Source organism: Ranitomeya variabilis, chromosome 3 (genome assembly GCF_051348905.1).
Source record: "Ranitomeya variabilis isolate aRanVar5 chromosome 3, aRanVar5.hap1, whole genome shotgun sequence".
Classification (NCBI taxonomy): Eukaryota; Metazoa; Chordata; class Amphibia; order Anura; family Dendrobatidae; genus Ranitomeya; species Ranitomeya variabilis.
Window position 1 is genome coordinate 621,231,393 of NC_135234.1, and position 21,531 is coordinate 621,252,923.

At 45.6% G+C, this 21,531-nt stretch overlaps 1 protein-coding gene across 2 annotated transcripts in view; it reads left to right on the forward strand.

The window, feature by feature from the left end:
* The window catches only part of ACVRL1 (activin A receptor like type 1), a 153,430-nt gene that overhangs the window by 107,076 nt on the left and 24,823 nt on the right, over positions 1-21,531 (forward strand). For both annotated transcript variants that reach the window (XM_077297419.1, XM_077297420.1), the window contains exon 9: positions 7,627-7,757. In XM_077297419.1, coding sequence (XP_077153534.1) covers positions 7,627-7,757 — 131 coding nt within the window. The remainder of the gene's footprint in view (positions 1-7,626; positions 7,758-21,531) is intronic.

Below are 21,531 nucleotides of genomic sequence, written 5' to 3' on the forward strand. Positions count from 1 at the left end.
AAGAAATTGCTACAATATTAGGAGTGGCAAAATCTACAGTTTGGTACATCCTGAGAAAATAAAAGAAAGCACTGGTGAACTCATCAATGCAAAAAGACCTGGGCGCCCACGGAAGACAGCAGTGGTGGATGATTGCAGAATAATCTCTATGGTGAAGAGAAACCCCTTCACAACAGCCAACCAAGTGAACAACACTCTCCAGGAGGTCGGCGTATCAATATCCAAATCTACCATAAAGAGAAGACTGCATGAAAGTAAATACAGAGGGTTCACTGCACGGTGCAAGCCACTCATAAGCATCAAGAATAAAAAGGCTAGACTGGACTTTGCTAAATAACATCTAAAAAAGCCAGCACAGTTCTGGAAGAATATTCTTTGGACAGATGAAACCAAGATCAACCTATACCAGAATGATGAAAAGATAAAAGTATGGCAAAGGCGTGGTACAGCTCATGATCCAAAGCATACTACATCATCTGTAAAACACAGCGGAGGCAGTGTGATGGCTTGGGCATGCATGGCTGCTAGTGGCACTGGGTCACTAGTGTTTATTGATCATGTGACACAGGACAGAAGCAGCTGAATGAATTCTGAGGTATTCAGAGACATACTATGTGCTCAGATCCAGCCAAATGCAGCAAAACTGATTGGTCGTCGTTTCATACTACAGATGAACAATGATCCAAAACATAAAACCAAAGCAACCCAGGAGTTTATTAAAGCAAAGAAGTGGAATATTCTTGAATGGCCAAGTCAGTCACCTGATCTCAACCCAATTGAGCATGCATTTCACTTGTTAAAGACTAAACTTCAGACAGAAAGGCCCACAAACAAACAGCAACTGAAAACCACCACATTGAAGGCCTGGCAGAGCATCAAAAAGGAGGAAACACAGCGTCTGGTGATGTCCATGAGTTCAAGACTTCAGGCAGTCATTGCCAACAAAGGGTTTTCAACCAAGTACTAAAATTAACATTTTATTTAAAATTATTGAATCTATCCAATTAGTTTGGTCCCTTTAAAAACAGGGTGGCACATGTTAAAGAGCTGAAACTCCTAAACCCTTCATTCAATTTTAATGTGGATACCCTCAAATGAAAGCTGAAAGTCTGAACTTCAACTGCATCTGAATTGTTTTATTTAAAATTCATTGTGGTAACGTCTATAACCAAAATTAGAAAAATGTTGTCTCTGTCCAAATATATATGGACGTAACTGTATATTGCTCCATACAGTATAATGAGCTCCATATATTGCTCCATACAGTATTATGGGTACCACATAGTGCTCAATACAGTATATTGAGCCCCATACCCCATATATTGCTCCATACAGTATTATTGACATCACATAATACTCCATACAGTATTGAGGGCATCACATAGCGCTCCATACAGAATAACATGCCCCATATATTGCTCCATACAGTATAATGAGCCCCATATATTGCTCCATACAGTATTATGGGTACCACATAGTGCGTCACACAGTATTCTGGGCACCATATAGCGCTCCATACAGAATAACATGCCCCATATATTACTCCATTCAGAATAATAAGCCCCATATATTGCTTCATACAGAATAATAAGCCCCATATAATGCTCCATATAGTATTATGGGTACCACATAGTGCTCCATACAGTATAATGAGCCCCATGGATTGCTCCATACTGAATAATGAGCCCCATATATTACTCCATACAGTATAATGAGCCCCATATTATGCTCCATACAGAATAATGATCCCCACATAGTGCTCCATGCAGTATAATGAGCCCCTTATAATGCTCCAAACAATATAATGCGCCCCATACAATACTCCATGATTTCATAAGGACCAATAAACTTGGGACCCAACTTAGCAGAAGGCACCTTCAACCGTATGTCCTTGGTAGACAACCACACTTTATCTCCTACCAGAAATACAGGTCCTAAAGATCGTCGCTTATCAGCAAAATGTTTATATCTGCCCTAAGCCTCCCCAATGTTCTTCTAGACTACCCTCCAAACCTCTCCCAACCACTGAACTGCCGAATCTGCCCCTGGAAATCCCAAATCCAACCTGGAAAATTTGCCAAAATTTGGGAGAAAGCCATAGTTACAAAAGAACAGAGAGGTGCCAGTGGACTGATTAATCTGATTATTAAACGCAAACTCAGCCACGGGCAATGAAGAGCACCAATCATCCTGCTGAGACATGGCAAGACACAGCAAAATTTGTTCAAGTGACTGACTGGTCCTCTCCGTCTGGCCATTGGTCTCAGGATGGTAGGCCGAGGAGAAGGTCAGGCAAATACCCAACCTTTTACAAAAAGCCTTCCAAAATCTGGACACAAATTGTACCCCCCTATCAGATTCCACACTAAGAGGCACATCATGGAACTGCACAACGTGCTCCACAAACAACTTAGATAGTGTCTCAGCATTAGGCAGTCCTGCCAAAGGTACAAAATGCGCCTGTTTACTGAATCTGTCAACCACCACCCAGACCACAGTTTTGCAATTGGAAGGTGGAAGATCGGTGATAAAATCCAAGGACAAATGAGTCCAGGTTTATCCAGAATTGGCAATAGCACCAATTCCCCGGCCGGCAGGTTATGGGAGACTTTGGCATTAGCACACGTATCACAAGAAGACACAAACACGGCAACATCAGAGGCCATAGAGGACCACCAAAACAACCTAGCAAAAGCTCTCCAGGTGGCAGAGATTCCAGGATGCCCTCTGAGAGCAGAATCGTGAAACTCTCTAAGCACTCTCAACCGGTATTGAACAGGAACGAAGAGTTTATCATCAGGCAAAGATGGAGGAGCAAGAGAATGAGCCTCCAATTCAGAGGACACCCCAGCAATGACCACCCTGTGCTGAAGAATGGAGGAAAGAGGTTCGGGAGGTGATATCGGATCCAAGCTGCGAGATAAGGCATCAGCCTTGACATTCTTGGAACCATGTCGAAAGGTGATGGAAAAATGAAAGCGTGAAAAAAAGCGACCACCTCGCCTGTCTAGGAGTCAAACGTTTAGCAGACTCAATGTAGGACAGTTTCTTGTGGTGCATAATTACCATGATCCGATGAACAGCCCCCTCCAAAAAGTGCCTCCATTCTTCAAAAGCCAGTTTTATGGCCAATAACTCTCAATTACATCGTAATTTCTCTCAGCAGGAGAAAATTTATTCCAAGAAAAAGGCACAAGGTCTTAAATTGGTTAAAGTGACGGGTCCTCGGGACAACACCGCCCCCACCCCCACTTCCGACTCTTCCAACTCTACAATGAACGGTTCAGACGGATCGGGCTGGATCAACACAGGAGCAGACATAAAACATTCTTTTAAGGAAGAAAACGCTGCCACTGCTGGAGCAGACCAGTTTTTGAGACAGCCCCCTTACGAGTGAGATCAGTGATGGGCTTGACCACCTGAGAAAACCCCTCAATTAATTTACGGTAATAATTGGCAAACCCCAAAAAACACTGAAGACCCTTCAGGTCTCTGGATTGTACCCAATCAATAATGGCCTGTACCTTTCCAGGGTCCATACGAAACTCCATGGCGGACAAAATGAACCCCAGAAAGGACAGCTTCTGGGCAAAAAATGAGCACTTTTTAGGTTTAGCAAAAAGAGAGTTCTCCCGTAACCTCTGGAGAACTGCACGTAGATGACCCATGTGAGTTTGTATGTCAGACGAAAATACAAGAATATCATCTAAATAAACCACCGTAAAGCCCTCAATGAAGTCAGCAAAGACATGATTAATAAAATTCTTAAAAATTGCTGGCGCATTTGTGAGACCAAAGGGCATGACCAAATTCTCAAACAAACCCTCCAGGGTGGGAAATGCCGTTTTCCACTCATCCCCCTCCCAAATGCGGATAAGGTTATATGCCCCCCTGAGATCCAATTTAGAAAACCATTTGGCCTCAGATAGTTGGTTGTACAGATCAGGGATGAGCGGGAGGGGGTAGGTATTTCTCACCGTGATCTTATTTAATTCCCGAAAATTGAGGCATGGGCGCAAACCACCATCTTTTTCCTTTACAAAAAAGAATCCAGCTGCCACAGGAGAGACAGAGGGACGAATGTGATCCTTACAGAGGATTTCTGAGACATACTCCTTCATAGCGGTATGCTCCAGGCCGGAGAAGTTATACAAACGGGCCTTTGGCAATTTAGCACCCGGAATCAGATCAATAGTACAATCAAATAGATGGTGTGGTGGTAAAATACATTATCAAAATCCTTCAGATACTCTGGAATACCTTTCAGATTAATGGATGACACAAGTACAGTAGAAAGACAACCCTTAAAACAATTAGGACCCCATTTTACAATATCCCGAGATTCCCAGTCTATAAGAGGGTTGTGTAACTGTAACCAAGGAAATCCCAACACCAGTCCCGCTGGAAGATTGTCCAGAACATAACATGAGATACGTTCCTGATGCAAGGAACCCACCTTGAGGAGGAACTCCTCTGAGACAAAATTAACAACATTCTTTACCAGCAGTGTATTGTCAATGGCAATAATATGAATTTGAGTCTCAAGCCTAACTGTCCCTAACTTACACTTGGTCACCAAGTTTTCAGTCAAAAAAGTTCATGGATGACCCACAATTCACAAAAGCAGAAGCGAACGTGTAGCAACTCCCACAACAAAGTTCCACCTCCAACAATATTCTTTGAAATTAGGAAAAAGGTACCTGAGAGTCTGGGTGACCTCCTCAGCAATCACCCAGACTCGGCAGCTTGTAAGTCGGTTAGTCGGTAGGCGAGAGGGGCAGTCCTTTATCCAATGTCCAGGATCTCCACAATAAAAACAAGATCTCCCCTTGAGTCATCGCCTCCTCTCCTTTTCATGTGGTTGGTGGCCCCAACCTCCATAGGTTTTGTGTGAGGTACCACATCAGAGTTAGCCGGATGTAATGGAATCTGTCACTGTATTACACCTCTCTCCCACAACCAAAGCATCCTTAAGATGATCCAACAGTCCCCTCCTGAACTGGCATCTTAGCGCAGAGTCGTCCCAGGTCACTTCAGTGGACCATTTCCTAAACTCTGAGTAATACCATTCGGCAGTGAGTTTACTCTGGGAGAGACCCAAGATTGTGTCCTCTGCCACCTTGACCCGGTCGGGTGCGTAAAAAATCAGTCCTAAGGCCTCAAAAATCCTATCCACGACACACGTTTAGGGGCAGAAGCAGGTAAAGAGAAACCCACGATTGGGGACCCTCCTGCAGTAACAAAATAATTATCCCCACCTATTGACTCTCGTCTCCAGAGGATTGGGGGCTAAGAGAGAACAGTAGCTTACAACTCTCCCGGAACGTACAGAATTTCTCCTTTTCTTCAGAGAAAGTGTCTGGGAGCCTGACTGTAGGTTCAGGAGAGTGTAGCAAAACATCTACAGGGTCAGAGTGCTTACAGGTAGTTTGGGAAATAGAATCCTGAAGGGTGTTAACAGTCACAGAAAGCTCCCTCTGCAGTCGGTTATGGGATGTGGGCAGGGCCCTATGTTCCACAGACAAACCCTGCATCATTAGTGTCAGACTAGACATCTGATCCACAAAGGTACTGAGCGGATCCATAAACAGAGAAGCAAGGAGAAAAAAAAACTGCGGTCAGTTATAATGTCACGCTGCTGCTATGCAGGTAGAGGCAGCTCCACTAGATGGCAATAGAGTGGAGAGAGGACTGCACACAGCAGTAGCAGACCTGCAGCGCAGCAGCGAGGCCACCACCAGGTAGCAGCAGAATAGTAAACAAGCCGGGTCGATATTAGTCTGTAGCGCCCAATTAGTCAGCGACGCGACCAATCACAAAGCCGGAACGTAATTTTAAAATACTGAATGCCTAGAAGGACCTGAAAATTACGTCACGGCTTGCTGTGATTGGTCGCGTCGCGGCCACATGGGCGGCAAGCGACGAATCAGAAGCCGTGACGTCACGGAAGGAAAAGCGCGCATTTTAAGCAAACAACGCTGCCGGTTCCCTCGGTGAGGTCCAGGCTGCGTCGGAGAGGTGAGTATAGCAATATTTTTTATTTTAATTCTTTCTTTTACACATTAATGTTGTTTCGATACCGATACCCGATACCACAAAAGTATCGGATCTCGGTATCGGAATTCCGATACAGCAAATATCGGCCGATACCCGATACTTGCGGTATCGGAATGCTCAACACTACTTACAAGTGATTTATAGAGGGATAATATTACACTGGGATCACAGGTTTTTATATCTTTTTTTTTTACTATCTTTTTTTTTTACACATCCTAAAATTTGTTTTTGCAGCTGCTGCTTGGCATTGAGCACTGCTGCTTAGCTTACTTTTACCCTTAATAGCTGAGTCCTTCTCCTGTTATGTTGTCCTGAGAATATTTCCATTTAATGTATATAGCAATATAATAACTGCAGTTTTTTACCCATCAGCATATAGTGTCCCCTAGTCCTTTCTTCTGGTACAAGGCTCTTTGGGACAGTATCAAATGCCGTTGCAAAATCCAGATATATCACATCAGCCGCATTACCAACATCAAAATTTGCACTTTCCTCCTCATAGAAACCCAGCATCTTGGTTAGACACGACATGTCTTTCATGAAACCTTGCTGGTAGTCAGTTGTTATATTATTCTCTATAATATATTTTTGTATTTTCATCTCTTATAATACATTCAAAAATTTTATATATCACCTAAGTCAAACTTACCGTATGGTAGTTTCAGAGATCCACCGTTTTAGCCTTCTTGGACATCTGTAGCACATTAGCAATCCTCCAATCTTGTAGCACTGACCTTGTTTCAACACAGTCTGAGAAGATTCTAAGATCTTTCTATTACTGAACTCATCTCCCTCAATAATCAAGGATGAATACCATATGGGGCTTTACCAATATTTAATATGCTCAAATGTAGGCATTCTCCTTTTTGTCTTAATAAACGTTGATCACTGCCATTCTGAATGAAATCTTGCACAGGCAATTCAATGGGGAACATGGGTGAAAGTAAAGTTCTATCTCAGCCTTCTCTTTGTCCTCTACAATTAATATATATTCATGTGGTCATCTTTTAGAGAGCCGATAGCCTCTCATTTGCTTTCCTTGTTTTTTCCTTTTTTTCCTGTTGTTGTCGATTTATTTCTCTGTGGCTCAATTTGCCAGCTTGATTTGTTTTTTTACTTTTCCTATTGAGATCTTTATATGCCTGGAATGTTATTTCCAAACTCTCAGCCTTCAGTCTAATAAATGCCCTTTGTTTTTGTCTTATTATATTTAGTACTGCCCTACTTAATCATAATGGTTTCTTTTTATTCCTGGATATTATATTACCAGAGGGTATAACTGTATTACAATATTGATAATAGCATGTAGGGCGCATCTTAAAGTGCTATATTTCATAATAAATGCGAACAATGCAATACTTCAGTCATCCAGTGTTGTCCATCACTGGATATTTGCATTCTTTCTAATCAGCAGCCCTAAAACAGTCACTTAGGAAATATTTCAGGGAAAAAGCTAAACAAATCCAAAATTTTTCTTCCTATCATAGCAATAATTTTTTATTTATCTGTACCTCTTAATGCTTTCATGCTAATGTTTTTTAATTTGTTCCTGATGTGCGGCTTGTCTAGGTATGGTAGAAGACTACAGGCCTCCTTTCTATGACATGGTTCCACATGATCCAAGTTTTGAGGACATGAAGAAAGTTGTTTGCGTCGATCAGCAAAGACCAAATGTTCCTAACACTTGGAGTTCAGAAAAAGTAAGTCAAGCAATAATAAGTGTAATAATGTATGTAATGTAAGCAATATTATGGTATATATATTATGGCACAGCTGGGAAAGACAGAGTTAAATCCCAGCTCTGCAGGGTCTTGATTAAATACACCTGGAAGGTTTGGCCAAGAACAAGGAAGTAGCTTCATGGAGTGGCAGTCTCCAGAGGGAGGGACAGTCTGCTGGATGTTGAGCAGAGTTGAGTAACCAGCACACATGTGAGCTGTAGCTGAGAGGGACATGCCAGCTCTCTGAATGGACTGTTCTGTCCACACATGAAGGGAGTGGAGGTGTGGTTGACTAATAGGTGTTGTGAGAGATACCTTCCGTTTCCTCGATGTAGGGCAGACAGGACCAATGCTGTTCAGCGTCTGGAGAGATGATGCACACCAGGGATTGTGCAATCCAGACTCGTTTATTTGTCAATCTGGACATACAGCGTACGATGGTAATACAGTACATTTTCCGGAAATGCAGGTGTAGACAAGGTACAGTAAGATGTAGCACCAAGTATGGCTGTAAGTGTGAGCAGCAAGAGGTCGAAAGACTGATGCCTTCCTCAGCCCGGTTCAAGCGTGTCCTCTCACAACAGCAAGTAAACTGAAAATGAAATGGCTGCCAGCAGGAAGAGAAGACTTGACCCTTGAACCGGATGAGAAAGGTGTGCCCATAAAATTAATAAATAACAAGGTGACATAAGGAAAAAGGCCATTGGGTGGCAGCAGAGTAAAATATAACAGATACCGTACACAGTCTGAAACTAATACATGTAAAATGAATAGCATAACTTACACGGAACAGCACATGGAGACTGCTCTAAGCAGTGTGTGAGAGCTGCGGAGAACCATGTGGAAGATGCGCCTCTTCAGTGTGAACTGTGTCTGGAGTTGAACACTGTTTTTTGGCACTGGAAGCTGCTGGACTCAGGCTGAAAGGAATACCACAGCTGGTGGGATCATGCTTCTTCTGTGTATAAAGTCTGCTCCGGGAGAAAGGACTGCAATCTGTTTGGGTGAGCCTGCACTGGCATATGTGATCATGAATAAATGCACAGGCCGTGTTCAGAAAAGCACAAGTATCAATGGTTGCTAAGGACAATAGCTGTTTTGTTTGACAAGCTGTTGCTAGCTCAACCGCTTATGAGTAGCCAAGGTCTGTTCTGTTAGCGCCTGGACAAGGCTGCCTACTAGAGAGAGTAAATGCCTAATATAAATATATATATATATATATATATATATATATATGCATATATACACTGCTCAAAAATAAAAGGAACACTTAAAAAACACAATATAACTCCGAGGCAATCACACCTCTGTGAAGTCAACATGTCCAGTTATGAAGCAACAATGATTTTGAATCAACTATCTCCTGCTGTTGTGCAAATTGAACAGATAACAAGTAGAAATTATAGGCAATTAGCAAGACAACCCCTATAAAGGAGTGGTTCTGCAGGGGGTGTCCACAGACCATTTCTCTGTTCTCATACTTTTTGACAGTTGTTTTGGTCACTTTTGCATTTTATCATTGCTCTCACCCCTGGAGGTACAGTAGAAACCCAAAGAAGTTGTTCAGGTAGTGCAGCTCATCCATGATAGCAAATCAATGCGAGATGTGGCAAGAAGAACAGCTGTGTCTGTTAGCACAGGGTCCAGAGCATGGAGCAAATACCAGGAAACATGCCAGTATACCAGGCGATGTTGAGGGGGCCATAGGAGGGCAACAACCCAGCAGCAGGACCGCAACCTCCTTTGTGCAAGCAAAAACAGAAGGAGCAGTGCCAGAGCCCAGCAAAATGACCTCCAACAAGCCACTAACCTCCATATGTCTGCTCAACCTGTCAGAAATAGGCTCCATGAGGATGGTATAAGGGCCCGACGTCTACAAGTGTGTGTTGTGCTTACAGCCCAACACCCTGCAGGGCGATTGGCATTTGTCAGAGAACACCAAGATTGTCAGATTCGAAATTGGCAGCCTCTACTCTTCATGGATGTGAGCAGGTTCACATTGAGTACATGTGACAGACGTGACAGAGTCTGGAGGCACCATGGAGAACGTTTTGCTGCCTGCAATATCCTTCACCATGACCGGTTTGGCAGTGGGTCAGTAATGGTGTGCGGAGGCATATTTTTAGAGGGCCGCACACCCCTCCATGTGCTAGCCAGACATACCCTGACTTAGGTACCAGGATGAGATTCTCAGACCCATTGTGAGAGCATATGCAAGTGCACTGGGCCCTAGGTTCCTTATGATGCATGACAATGCTAGACTTCATGTGGCTGAAGTGTGTCAGCAGTTCCTGCATGATGAAGGCATTGATGCTATGAATTGGCTTGCATGTTCCCCAGACCTGAATCCAATCGAGCACATCTGGGACATCATGTCTCCATCCACCAACGCCACATTGCACCACAGACTGATGCTTTAATCCAGGTCAGGGAGGAGATCCCTCAGGAGACATCCGCCACCTCATCAGACTATGCCCATGTGTTGTAGAGAGGTCATACAGGCATGTGGAGACCACACATACTAATGAGCATCATTTCCTTGTCTTGAGGTATTTCCACTGAAGTTGGATCAGCCTGTAATTTGATTCTCCACTTTTATTTTGATAATCATTCCAAATTTAGACCTCCATGGGATATTAATTCAGATTTACATTGACCATTACATTGATTTACATTGATCATTTCTGTTTTATTGTTCTCAACGCATTCCACTATGTAATGAATAAAGATTTGCAACTGGAATATTTAATTCATTGATATCTAGGATGTGGTATTTTAGTGTTCCCTTTATTTTTCTGAGCAGTGTATATAATATATATATATATATATATATATATATATATATATATATATATATATACAGGTACAGGGTGGACCAATTATATGGATACACCTAAATAAAATGGGAATGGTTGGTGATATCAATTTCCTGTTTGTGGCACATTAGTATATTGGAGGGGGAAGTAAAGTTACATTAAAACCAAGCACACCATTATTTTTCTTGTGAAATTCTCAATAAGTTTGATGTGTCACATGACCCTCTTCCCATTGGAAAAAATGTAGTTGGATCCAAAATGGCCAACTTCAAAATGGCCGCCATGATCAACACCCATCTTGAAAAGTTTTCCCCCTCCCATATACTAACGTGCCACAAACAGGAAGTTGATATCACCAACCATTCCCATTTTATTTAGGTGTATCCATATAAATGGCCCACCCTGTATATGTAATATATACCAAAAAAATATAAACGTAACACTTCCTCCCATTTTTCGTTAGCTGAACTCAAAGATCCTACACTTTTTCTATGTACACAAAAGGCCTTTTTTTCAACAATATTGTTCACATATTTGTCTATATTTTTGTCAGTGTGCACTTCTTTTTTTGCTGAGATAATCCATCCACCTCACATGTGTGGCATATCAAGATGCTGATTAGATAGCATGACTCAATCATGCTCATCATTGACTCATGGTCAATATAAAATGTCGATTTTTATAGTACTGGGTTTTTCCAGGGGGGGGAGGGTTGTCAGAAAACCAGTCAGTACTGTATATGGTGTGACCCACCATTTGTCTCACGCAGTGCAAGACGTCTCCTTCGCATTGAGTTGGTCAGGTTGTTGTCTGTGGCCTGTGGAATGTTGCTCCACTCCTCTTCAATGTGCGAAGTTGCTGGATATTGGCTGGAACTTGAACACACGGTCGTATACGCCGATTGGGAGCATCCCAAACCTGTTCAATGGGTGACATGTCCGGCGAGTTTGCGGGCCATGCAAGAACTGGGATGTTTTCAGCTTCCAGGAATTGTGTACAGATCCTTGAAACATGGAGCCGTGCTTTATCAGGTTGCAACCTAAGGTGACGGTTGTGGATGAAATGCACAACACTGGGCCTTAGGGTCTCGTCACAGTATCTCTGTGCATTCAAAATGGTGTAAGGAGGTTGCTTTCCCTGATCCTTGCCTGGAACCACATAGTCAGACAGCTGGGTTGTTGGGGGGAAGACTTTCTGCCCTGGACAGAGGGGACGAGGTGACTGCTGGGAAGAGAGAGGTGTGGTCAGAAAAGAGCAGGAGAGCAGAGAGAAGGCAGCGCGCCAAAGAGAGGGCAGGCTGCAGCGCCGTGCTCCCCTAAAAGTAGTGCTCCCCATGAGGGCACTGAGGCTGAGATACCCACCAGAGTGAAGGCTGGATGTGGGGGTGTAGATTTGGAAGCCTCCTGAATCAGAGACAGTGACTGTGCAGCCCTGGTGACCGCAGTGACAAGCAAAGATCCCTGAGTGTGATAAGTAACTGCCCAGTGTGTGTGTGACAGCGTTACTACAGAGAGACTGTCAGCCTGGTGCACAGAGGCTCCTGCAGCAGTGATGGGAGACTGTGCTATTTCCTGGTTCCAGTTTCACTTTGAGAAGAACAGGCTGCAAAAGTTTAACCCCGGAGTCTCCAGGAGTCTCCAGTTCTCAGAAGACAGGAAAGACTTCAGACTCTTCAAGTGCTGCTGGTGACTGTACCCACATTGGAATAAGGACACTTCAGTCAGGACCTCCCTGGAGTGATAAGTTACAAGAACACTCGTTAACCCTTTCGTTTCTGTTTAACTGTTTACTATTGATTTACCTCTATTAATCCCCCTATTAATCCCCTGTTTACTCCCTGCGAGGAGAATCTACTCCTGTTAATAAATTCCCCTCAACAGTTGGTCTGTCTGTTCCGTGGTGACATACGCAACCCTGCACTCTATTACACTTGGCGTAGTCGGCAGGATGTCACACGGTAGCGCGGAAGGGGCAGACCAAGCAGTTGAGGGAGGTCCCAGGTCTAGCATCTCCCTGGGAGCCATGTTAGCTAACCTGCCAAGATTTTCAGGGAGTAATGTCATGTTCTGGGGTTGGACGGAGCGCGTCCGAGGGATGATGCGGATGCATCCTATGACACCGGCTCTGCAGGCGGAAATAGCTGTGATGGCCCTAGAGGGGGATGCACGGGACTCTGTTATGCTCAGACCCCCCCAGGCGAGAGATACCCTGGACAAAGTATTACATATACTTGAGGAGACGCATGGGGACCCCACTGACGTAGGGGAGCTGCGCATGTGACTGTTCCGCCGGGTACAAAGAGAGGGGGAGACCGTGACGCAATATATGAACGCTGTTGTGAAATTGGATTTTGGGCTCCCCCGGTGGCCACTGGTGGAATTGAACTTGTGTGCATCATCCCCTCTGTTCACCTGTTCCCATCAGGATGTGGGAGTCGCTATTTAACCTTGCTCCTCTGTCACTTCCATGCCGGTCAACATTGTAATCAGAAGCCTTTCTGTGCATGTTCCTGCTACCAGACAACTTCCAGCTAAGTCGGACTTTTGTCCTTGTTTTTTTTTTGCATTTTGTTCCAGTTCACAGCTGCAGTTTCGTTTCTGTGTCTGGAAAGCTCTTGTGATCTGAAATTGCCACTCTGATGTTATGAGTTAATACTAGAGTCTTAAAGTAATTTCAGGATGGTGTATTGATAGGGTTTTCAGCTGACCATGAAAGTACCCTTTCTGTCTTCCTGCTATCTAGTAAGCGGACCTCGATTTTGCTAAACCTATTTTCATACTACGTTTGTCATTTTCATCTTAAATCACCGCCAATATATGTGGGGGCCTCTGTCTGCCTTTCGGGGAAATTTCTCTAGAGGTGAGCCAGGACTATATTTTCCTCTGCCAGGATTAGTTAGTCCTCCGGCCGGCGCTGGGCGTCTAGGGATAAAACGCAGGCTACGCTACCCGGCTACTGTTAGTTGTGCGGCAGGTTTAGTTCATGGTCAGTTTAAGTTTCCATCCTTCCAAGAGCTAGTTCCTATGTATGCTGGGCTATGTTCTCTTGCCATTGAGAACCATAACAGTTTGACCGGCCCACAAAGGGTTAAATTAATTGGCAGAGAAAGGAGAGAAAAAAGAAGTCTGCTGAAAAAATTTTTTTTTTTTTTTTTTCCTTCAGTTCTGAGTGTGCTTTCAATTGAATCACTTGCAAGTCTGCCTATATTGCAGCCTTCCTCTCTCTCTCTCCTTCTAATCCTGGAATGGCTCTGTGTTCACCTGTTTAAAATGGATATTCAGAGTTTAGCTGCAGGTTTGAATAATCTCACCACGAAAGTTCAAAATTTACAAGATTTTGTTGTTCATGTTCCTATATCTGAACCTAGAATTCCTTTGCCTGAATTTTTCTCGGGGAATAGATCTTGCTTTCAAAATTTCAAAAATAATTGCAAGTTGTTTTTGTCCCTGAAATCTCGCTCTGCTGGAGATCCTGCTCAGCAGGTCAGGATTGTGATTTCCTTGCTCCGGGGCGACCCTCAAGATTGGGCTTTTGCATTGGCTCCAGGGGATCCTGCGTTGCTCAATGTGGATGCGTTTTTTCTGGCCTTGGGGTTGCTTTATGAGGAACCTCATTTAGAGCTTCAGGCGGAAAAAGCCTTGATGTCCCTATCTCAGGGGCAAGATGAAGTTGAAATATACTGCCAAAAATTCCGTAAATGGTCTGTGCTTACTCAGTGGAATGAGTGCGCCCTGGCGGCGAATTTCAGAGAGGGTCTCTCTGATGCCGTTAAGGATGTTATGGTGGGGTTCCCTGTGCCTGCGGGTCTGAATGAGTCCATGACAATGGCTATCCAGATCGATAGACGTCTGCGGGAGCGCAAACCTGTGCACCATTTGGCGGTGTCTACTGAGAAGACGCCAGAGAATATGCAATGTGATAGAATTCTGTCCAGAAGCGAACGACAGAATTTTAGACGAAAAAATGGGTTGTGCTTTTATTGTGGTGATTCAACTCATGTTATATCAGCAAGCTCTAAGCGTACTAAGAAGCTTGATAAGTCAGTTTCAATTGGCACTTTTCAGTCTAAGTTTATTCTATCTGTGACCCTGATTTGTTCTTTATCATCTATTACCGCGGATGCCTATGTCGACTCTGGCGCCGCTTTGAGTCTTATGGATTGGTCCTTTGCCAAACGCTGTGGGTATGATTTAGAACCTCTTGAAACTCCTATACCTCTGAAGGGGATTGACTCCACCCCATTGGCTAGTAATAAACCACAATACTGGACACAAGTAACTATGCGAATTAATCCGGATCATCAGGAGATTATTCGCTTTCTTGTGCTGTATAATCTACATGATGTGTTGGTGCTTGGATTGCCATGGCTGCAATCTCATAACCCAGTCCTCGACTGGAACGCTATGTCTGTGTTAAGCTGGGGATGTAAGGGGATGCATGGGGACGTACCTTTGGTTTCCATTTCGTCATCTATTCCCTCTGAGATTCCTGAATTCTTGTCTGACTATCGTGACGTTTTTGAAGAACCTAAGCTTGGTTCATTACCTCCGCACCGGGAGTGCGATTGTGCCATAGATTTGATTCCGGGTAGTAAATACCCTAAGGGTCGTTTATTTAATCTGTCTGTGCCTGAACATGCTGCTATGCGAGAATATATAAAGGAGTCCTTGGAAAAGGGACATATTCGTCCTTCGTCATCTCCCTTAGGAGCCGTTTTTTTCTTTGTGTCTAAGAAAGATGGCTCTTTGAGGCCGTGTATTGATTATCGGCTTTTGAATAAAATCACGGTTAAATATCAATATCCGTTGCCACTGCTGACTGATTTGTTTGCTCGCATAAAGGGGGCCAAGTGGTTCTCTAAGATAGATCTCCGTGGGGCGTATAATTTGGTGCGAATTAAGCAGGGGGATGAGTGGAAAACCGCATTTAATACGCCCGAGGGCCACTTTGAGTATTTGGTGATGCCTTTTGGCCTTTCAAATGCCCCTTCAGTCTTTCAGTCCTTTATGCATGACATTTTCCGTGATTATTTGGATAAATTTATGATCGTGTATCTGGATGATATTCTGATTTTTTCGGATGACTGGGACTCTCATGTCCAGCAGGTCAGGAGGGTTTTTCAGGTTTTGCGGTCTAATTCCTTGTGTGTGAAGGGTTCTAAGTGCGTTTTTGGGGTTCAAAAGATTTCCTTCTTGGGATACATTTTTTCCCCCTCTTCCATCGAGATGGATCCTGTCAAGGTTCGGGCTATTTGTGATTGGACGCAACCCTCTTCTCTTAAGAGTCTTCAGAAATTTTTGGGCTTTGCTAACTTTTATCGTCGATTTATTGCTGGTTTTTCTGATGTTGTTAAACCATTGACTGATTTGACTAAGAAGGGTGCTGATGTTGCTGATTGGTCCCCTGCTGCTGTGGAGGCCTTTCGGGAGCTTAAGCGCCGCTTTTCTTCCGCCCCTGTGTTGCGTCAGCCTGATGTTGCTCTTCCTTTTCAGGTTGAGGTCGACGCTTCTGAAATCGGAGCTGGGGCGGTTTTGTCGCAAAGAAGTTCCGACTGCTCCGTGATGAAACCTTGTGCTTTTTTTTCTCGTAAATTTTCGCCCGCCGAGCGGAATTATGATATTGGGAATCGGGAGCTTTTGGCCATGAAGTGGGCTTTTGAGGAGTGGCGTCATTGGCTTGAGGGGGCTAGACATCAGGTGGTGGTATTGACCGACCACAAAAATTTAATTTATCTTGAGTCCGCCAGACGCCTGAATCCTAGACAGGCGCGCTGGTCGTTGTTTTTCTCTCGGTTTAATTTTGTGGTGTCATACCTACCGGGTTCTAAGAATGTTAAGGCGGATGCCCTTTCTAGGAGTTTTGAGCCTGACTCCCCTGGTAATTCTGAACCTACAGGTATCCTTAAGGATGGAGTGATATTGTCTGCCGTTTCTCCAGACCTGCGGCGGGCCTTGCAGGATTTTCAGGCGGATAGACCTGATCGTTGCCCACCTGGTAGACTGTTTGTTCCTGATGATTGGACCAGTAAAGTCATTTCTGAGGTTCATTCTTCTGCGTTGGCAGGTCATCCTGGAATCTTTGGTACCAGGGATTTGGTGGCAAGGTCCTTCTGGTGGCCTTCCCTGTCACGAGATGTACGAGGCTTTGTGCAGTCTTGTGACGTTTGTGCTCGGGCCAAGCCTTGTTGTTCTCGGGCTAGTGGATTGTTGTTGCCCTTGCCTATCCCGAAGAGGCCTTGGACGCACATCTCGATGGATTTTATTTCGGATCTTCCTGTTTCTCAGAAGATGTCTGTCATCTGGGTGGTGTGTGACCGTTTCTCTAAGATGGTCCATTTGGTTCCCCTGCCTAAGTTGCCTTCTTCTTCCGAGTTGGTTCCTCTGTTTTTTCAAAATGTGGTTCGTTTGCATGGTATTCCGGAGAATATCGTTTCTGACAGAGGAACCCAATTCGTGTCTAGATTTTGGCGGGCATTCTGTGCTAGGATGGGCATAGATTTGTCTTTCTCGTCTGCTTTCCATCCTCAGACTAATGGCCAGACCGAGCGGACGAATCAGACTTTGGAGACATATTTGAGGTGTTTTGTGTCTGCAGATCAGGATGATTGGGTTGCTTTTTTGCCTTTAGCGGAGTTTGCCCTCAATAATCGGGCCAGCTCTGCCACCTTGGTGTCTCCTTTTTTCTGTAATTCGGGGTTTCATCCTCGATTTTCCTCCGGTCAGGTGGAATCTTCGGATTGTCCTGGAGTGGATGCTGTGGTGGAGAGGTTGCATCAGATTTGGGGGCAGGTGGTGGACAATTTAAAGTTGTCCCAGGAGAAGACTCAGCTTTTTGCCAACCGCCGGCGTCGGGTTGGTCCTCGGCTTTGTGTCGGGGACTTGGTGTGGTTGTCTTCTCGTTTTGTCCCTATGAGGGTTTCTTCTCCTAAGTTTAAGCCTCGGTTCATCGGCCCGTACAAGATATTGGAGATTCTTAACCCTGTGTCCTTCCGTTTGGACCTCCCTGCATCTTTTTCTATTCATAATGTTTTTCATCGGTCATTGTTGCGCAGGTATGAGGTACCGGTTGTGCCTTCCGTTGAGCCTCCTGCTCCGGTGTTGGTTGAGGGCGAGTTGGAGTACGTTGTGGAAAAAATCTTGGACTCCCGTGTTTCCAGACGGAAACTCCAGTATCTGGTCAAATGGAAGGGATACGGTCAGGAGGATAATTCTTGGGTGACTGCCTCTGATGTTCATGCCTCCGATCTGGTCCGTGCCTTTCATAGGGCTCATCCTGATCGCCCTGGTGGTTCTGGTGAGGGTTCGGTGCCCCCTCCTTGAGGGGGGGGTACTGTTGTGAAATTGGATTTTGGGCTCCCCCGGTGGCCACTGGTGGAATTGAACTTGTGTGCATCATCCCCTCTGTTCACCTGTTCCCATCAGGATGTGGGAGTCGCTATTTAACCTTGCTCCTCTGTCACTTCCATGCCGGTCAACATTGTAATCAGAAGCCTTTCTGTGCATGTTCCTGCTACCAGACAACTTCCAGCTAAGTCGGACTTTTGTCCTTGTTTGTTTTTTGCATTTTGTTCCAGTTCACAGCTGCAGTTTCGTTTCTGTGTCTGGAAAGCTCTTGTGATCTGAAATTGCCACTCTGATGTTATGAGTTAATACTAGAGTCTTAAAGTAATTTCAGGATGGTGTATTGATAGGGTTTTCAGCTGACCATGAAAGTACCCTTTCTGTCTTCCTGCTATCTAGTAAGCGGACCTCGATTTTGCTAAACCTATTTTCATACTACGTTTGTCATTTTCATCTTAAATCACCGCCAATATATGTGGGGGCCTCTGTCTGCCTTTCGGGGAAATTTCTCTAGAGGTGAGCCAGGACTATATTTTCCTCTGCCAGGATTAGTTAGTCCTCCGGCCGGCGCTGGGCGTCTAGGGATAAAACGCAGGCTACGCTACCCGGCTACTGTTAGTTGTGCGGCAGGTTTAGTTCATGGTCAGTTTAAGTTTCCATCCTTCCAAGAGCTAGTTCCTATGTATGCTGGGCTATGTTCTCTTGCCATTGAGAACCATAACACATAGCCCCCCATAGTGGCGGAGCTCCAGTACTGCAATGACCAGGACTCTGGGGCGCTGCACTCCCCCCCGGTTAAATCCAGTACTCCTGGACTGGGAAGAAAACAACAATACATGTTAGCAAAAAGACATACAATTTTGAAAATGCAAGTACAAGTAAACTTGAACAGAGCTTCCCTTTATGGGAGGTGAGGACACTTGAACGTTACAAACATGGTTAAACATTTTAAATAACATACTATAAATAACTTTTCTTACCCAACCGGGTATTCTACTAAGTGCAAATTCTTTGAACAATAATTTAACTTTGCCTTTAAGGACGTACTTGCTAAATCCACCAAAGACCTTCTTATAACACATTATAAGGCTAATCAACTTTTATGCATTCTCCTTCTTTACGTCTGCAGGACCGCCTGTCCTAACTGCTCCAGGCCTACTGCCTCTCCTTTCTGTTACAGGACCGCCCCTTTCTGCCCGGGCCTACTGTCTTTCTACTACTATACACAGTATAGAACATATCATCCATCTTTCAGTTCAGGATTACTGAGCCATCTCTGTACGGCTCCTAGCTTTTATCAACATTATTAAACATTTCTTACAATTAACTAGCTTGTTACATTTAACTTTTACATATCAGCATTATTACTTCCTTCTTTTAAAGCATCATCATTCCTTAAGTGCTATCGATGAACATCCCCTTTAAGAGGGGACCAAGTCTCTATGAGGTAGTGCAACTTCTCAAGCTGCAAGTCCGTATGCAACAAGGACTCCAGTACTGCTTCCAGGAACAGTTTCTTCGCAAAGAGTCCTTTCTTTTATAAAACCAGTAGAGAGCACCTTTAAGAAGGTGCAAACTATTTACAACATCAGTTTTTGAATCATTCACCGTCCATGATTTGGCAGTCTCTTGATAACTGAGGCAAAAAGTAGAAAACAAACAAAGGCAATAGGGATCCCGGGTCAACAAAGGGATCCCTTTAAGAGTTAACCCTGGACGGGTTTTAGCAGCATAACAGCAGAAAACAATGAACTATTTACAATCGCAGAGTGTTAGGATAGTTACTTGAACCACTCAGGAGGCAGCACCGGCGGAGGCAACCCCTGTGGATATTGCCCACCGCCTGGTACTGCGTAAGGAGGGGTGTTGTCCTACCTAGGGGTCTGCGTACCCACTGTCTTCAGTTCTGGAGCAGCAGGAGCACCCCCCACCTGAAGAGGCGTCTCCTTGGCCACGAGGGTGGTGGAGGTGATGATGCTGCATGTCGTGGTCTTGACCATAGTACACATTGGAGTGACCTCGGTGGTCCTGGTAATGATCATAGGCTGACCACAAGGGGGCACCTTTGCCACAGGGGTCAGCTTCACTGGCACCTTAATCGGGGGTGTCACAGGGTTCTGCCTCTTGTGGACATTTAGGGCAAACCACCCCTTTTCCCCAAAGTGCCTGGTGTAACTCACTTCGTCCCCTGGGTAGAGATCCCGGTCTGGGTGGCCCTCTCTGAGATGAGACTCAACATCCCTTCGGTTGACAAACACCTCCGCATACAGGCCCGGCTCTTTAATGAAGCCCCAGCCTCCGCGGAGCTTGAAGGTGGTGATGGTGCCCTGCCTGCGCGGGGCCTGGTGAGCGGCGGGGTCCTTGCGGGCCCGGTCCTTGACCACCAGGTCTTTTTGATGGTAGGTCTCCAGCCCGGCCTGGTACGCCCTTTCCTTCTCCTCCCACTGCTGTTCCAGCTGGGTCTGATATTCCTCCCAGCTCAGGGCCTGCACCATCTCCCCTTCCCGTGTCTTCACCCCGGGGAACCCCATGAGGTCGGATCCTGGGTTCACCCAGCGGCATACCGTGCGCTCCGCATGGGCCTCACACAGCAGGGCAGTTGGTGTGATCGGGGCTTTCAGGAAGTGCTCCATACCCGTTGCCTCCTCCCATGGTAACAGGCGCTGGAGTCTATGGGTCCCAGGGAGAGGGGGTGCCGCAACGGGGCCTACTAACAAGCCCTCTGCCAGCGGGACGGGGTCGGCGGACTCACCAGCCGATGCAGGTTCTTCCTCCGCGGCGGGTTCTGCTGGCGGTGTCGGCGAGGGCCTCAGCAGCAACTCCGGTAGTGGTACAGGATCCGATGCCAGAGGACTTCCTTCCGGCGCTACCTGGTGCGGAGCCTGGGCCTTCACGTTCAGCTGAAGGAGCTGGTGTATCAAGTCCCCCATCTCAGCTTGCAAGAGATCAGCGCTATCCGTGGAGAATGGGCTGCGGTGTTCGTCCGGGTAGTTGGGGGAGACTTCTGCTTCAACCCCACATTCGGGTTCCGAGCTGCTGGCCATGGCGTCCTCCACGTGGGTCGCTTCCTGGTCCTTTTCCCGCTCTCTCCTTCGTGGGCAGTTTCGTTTTCTCTGTCTCCGCCCACCATTGAGAATCAGGAGGCGGATCTCGGCTGCTGACGGACACGTCCTCACGGTGCAGAAATATTTAGACTGGGCGGCCATTGTCCTTCGCGCTCTCCAGCTGGTCCACGCCTACTCCACGCCCCTCTTCTTCTCCTGCGCTCTCCTCAGCGCTGTAATGGCGGCTGATTTTGGCGGCAAATGGCAATCCATAGTCCTTGCAATAAAGTACAGTCCAAGCACAGTAAATCACAATTCCAAGGCACACATGACCTGATTCTTCAGGCTTAAGTAGATCCTGTTCGTGACGCCAAGTTTGCAGCGCCCCCACTGCCGCAGGGCCGAGGGGTACCCGGTACCGGGCCTCTGAGTCTCTGTTCTGGGGTTGTCACGGTGGCTAGACCCGGTCCGTGACCCTGCTGGGGGGCGTACAATGAAAGTGGAAGTATGGTGATGATGTTATGGTGCGGTGAAGTGCCGGTCGCAGTAAATA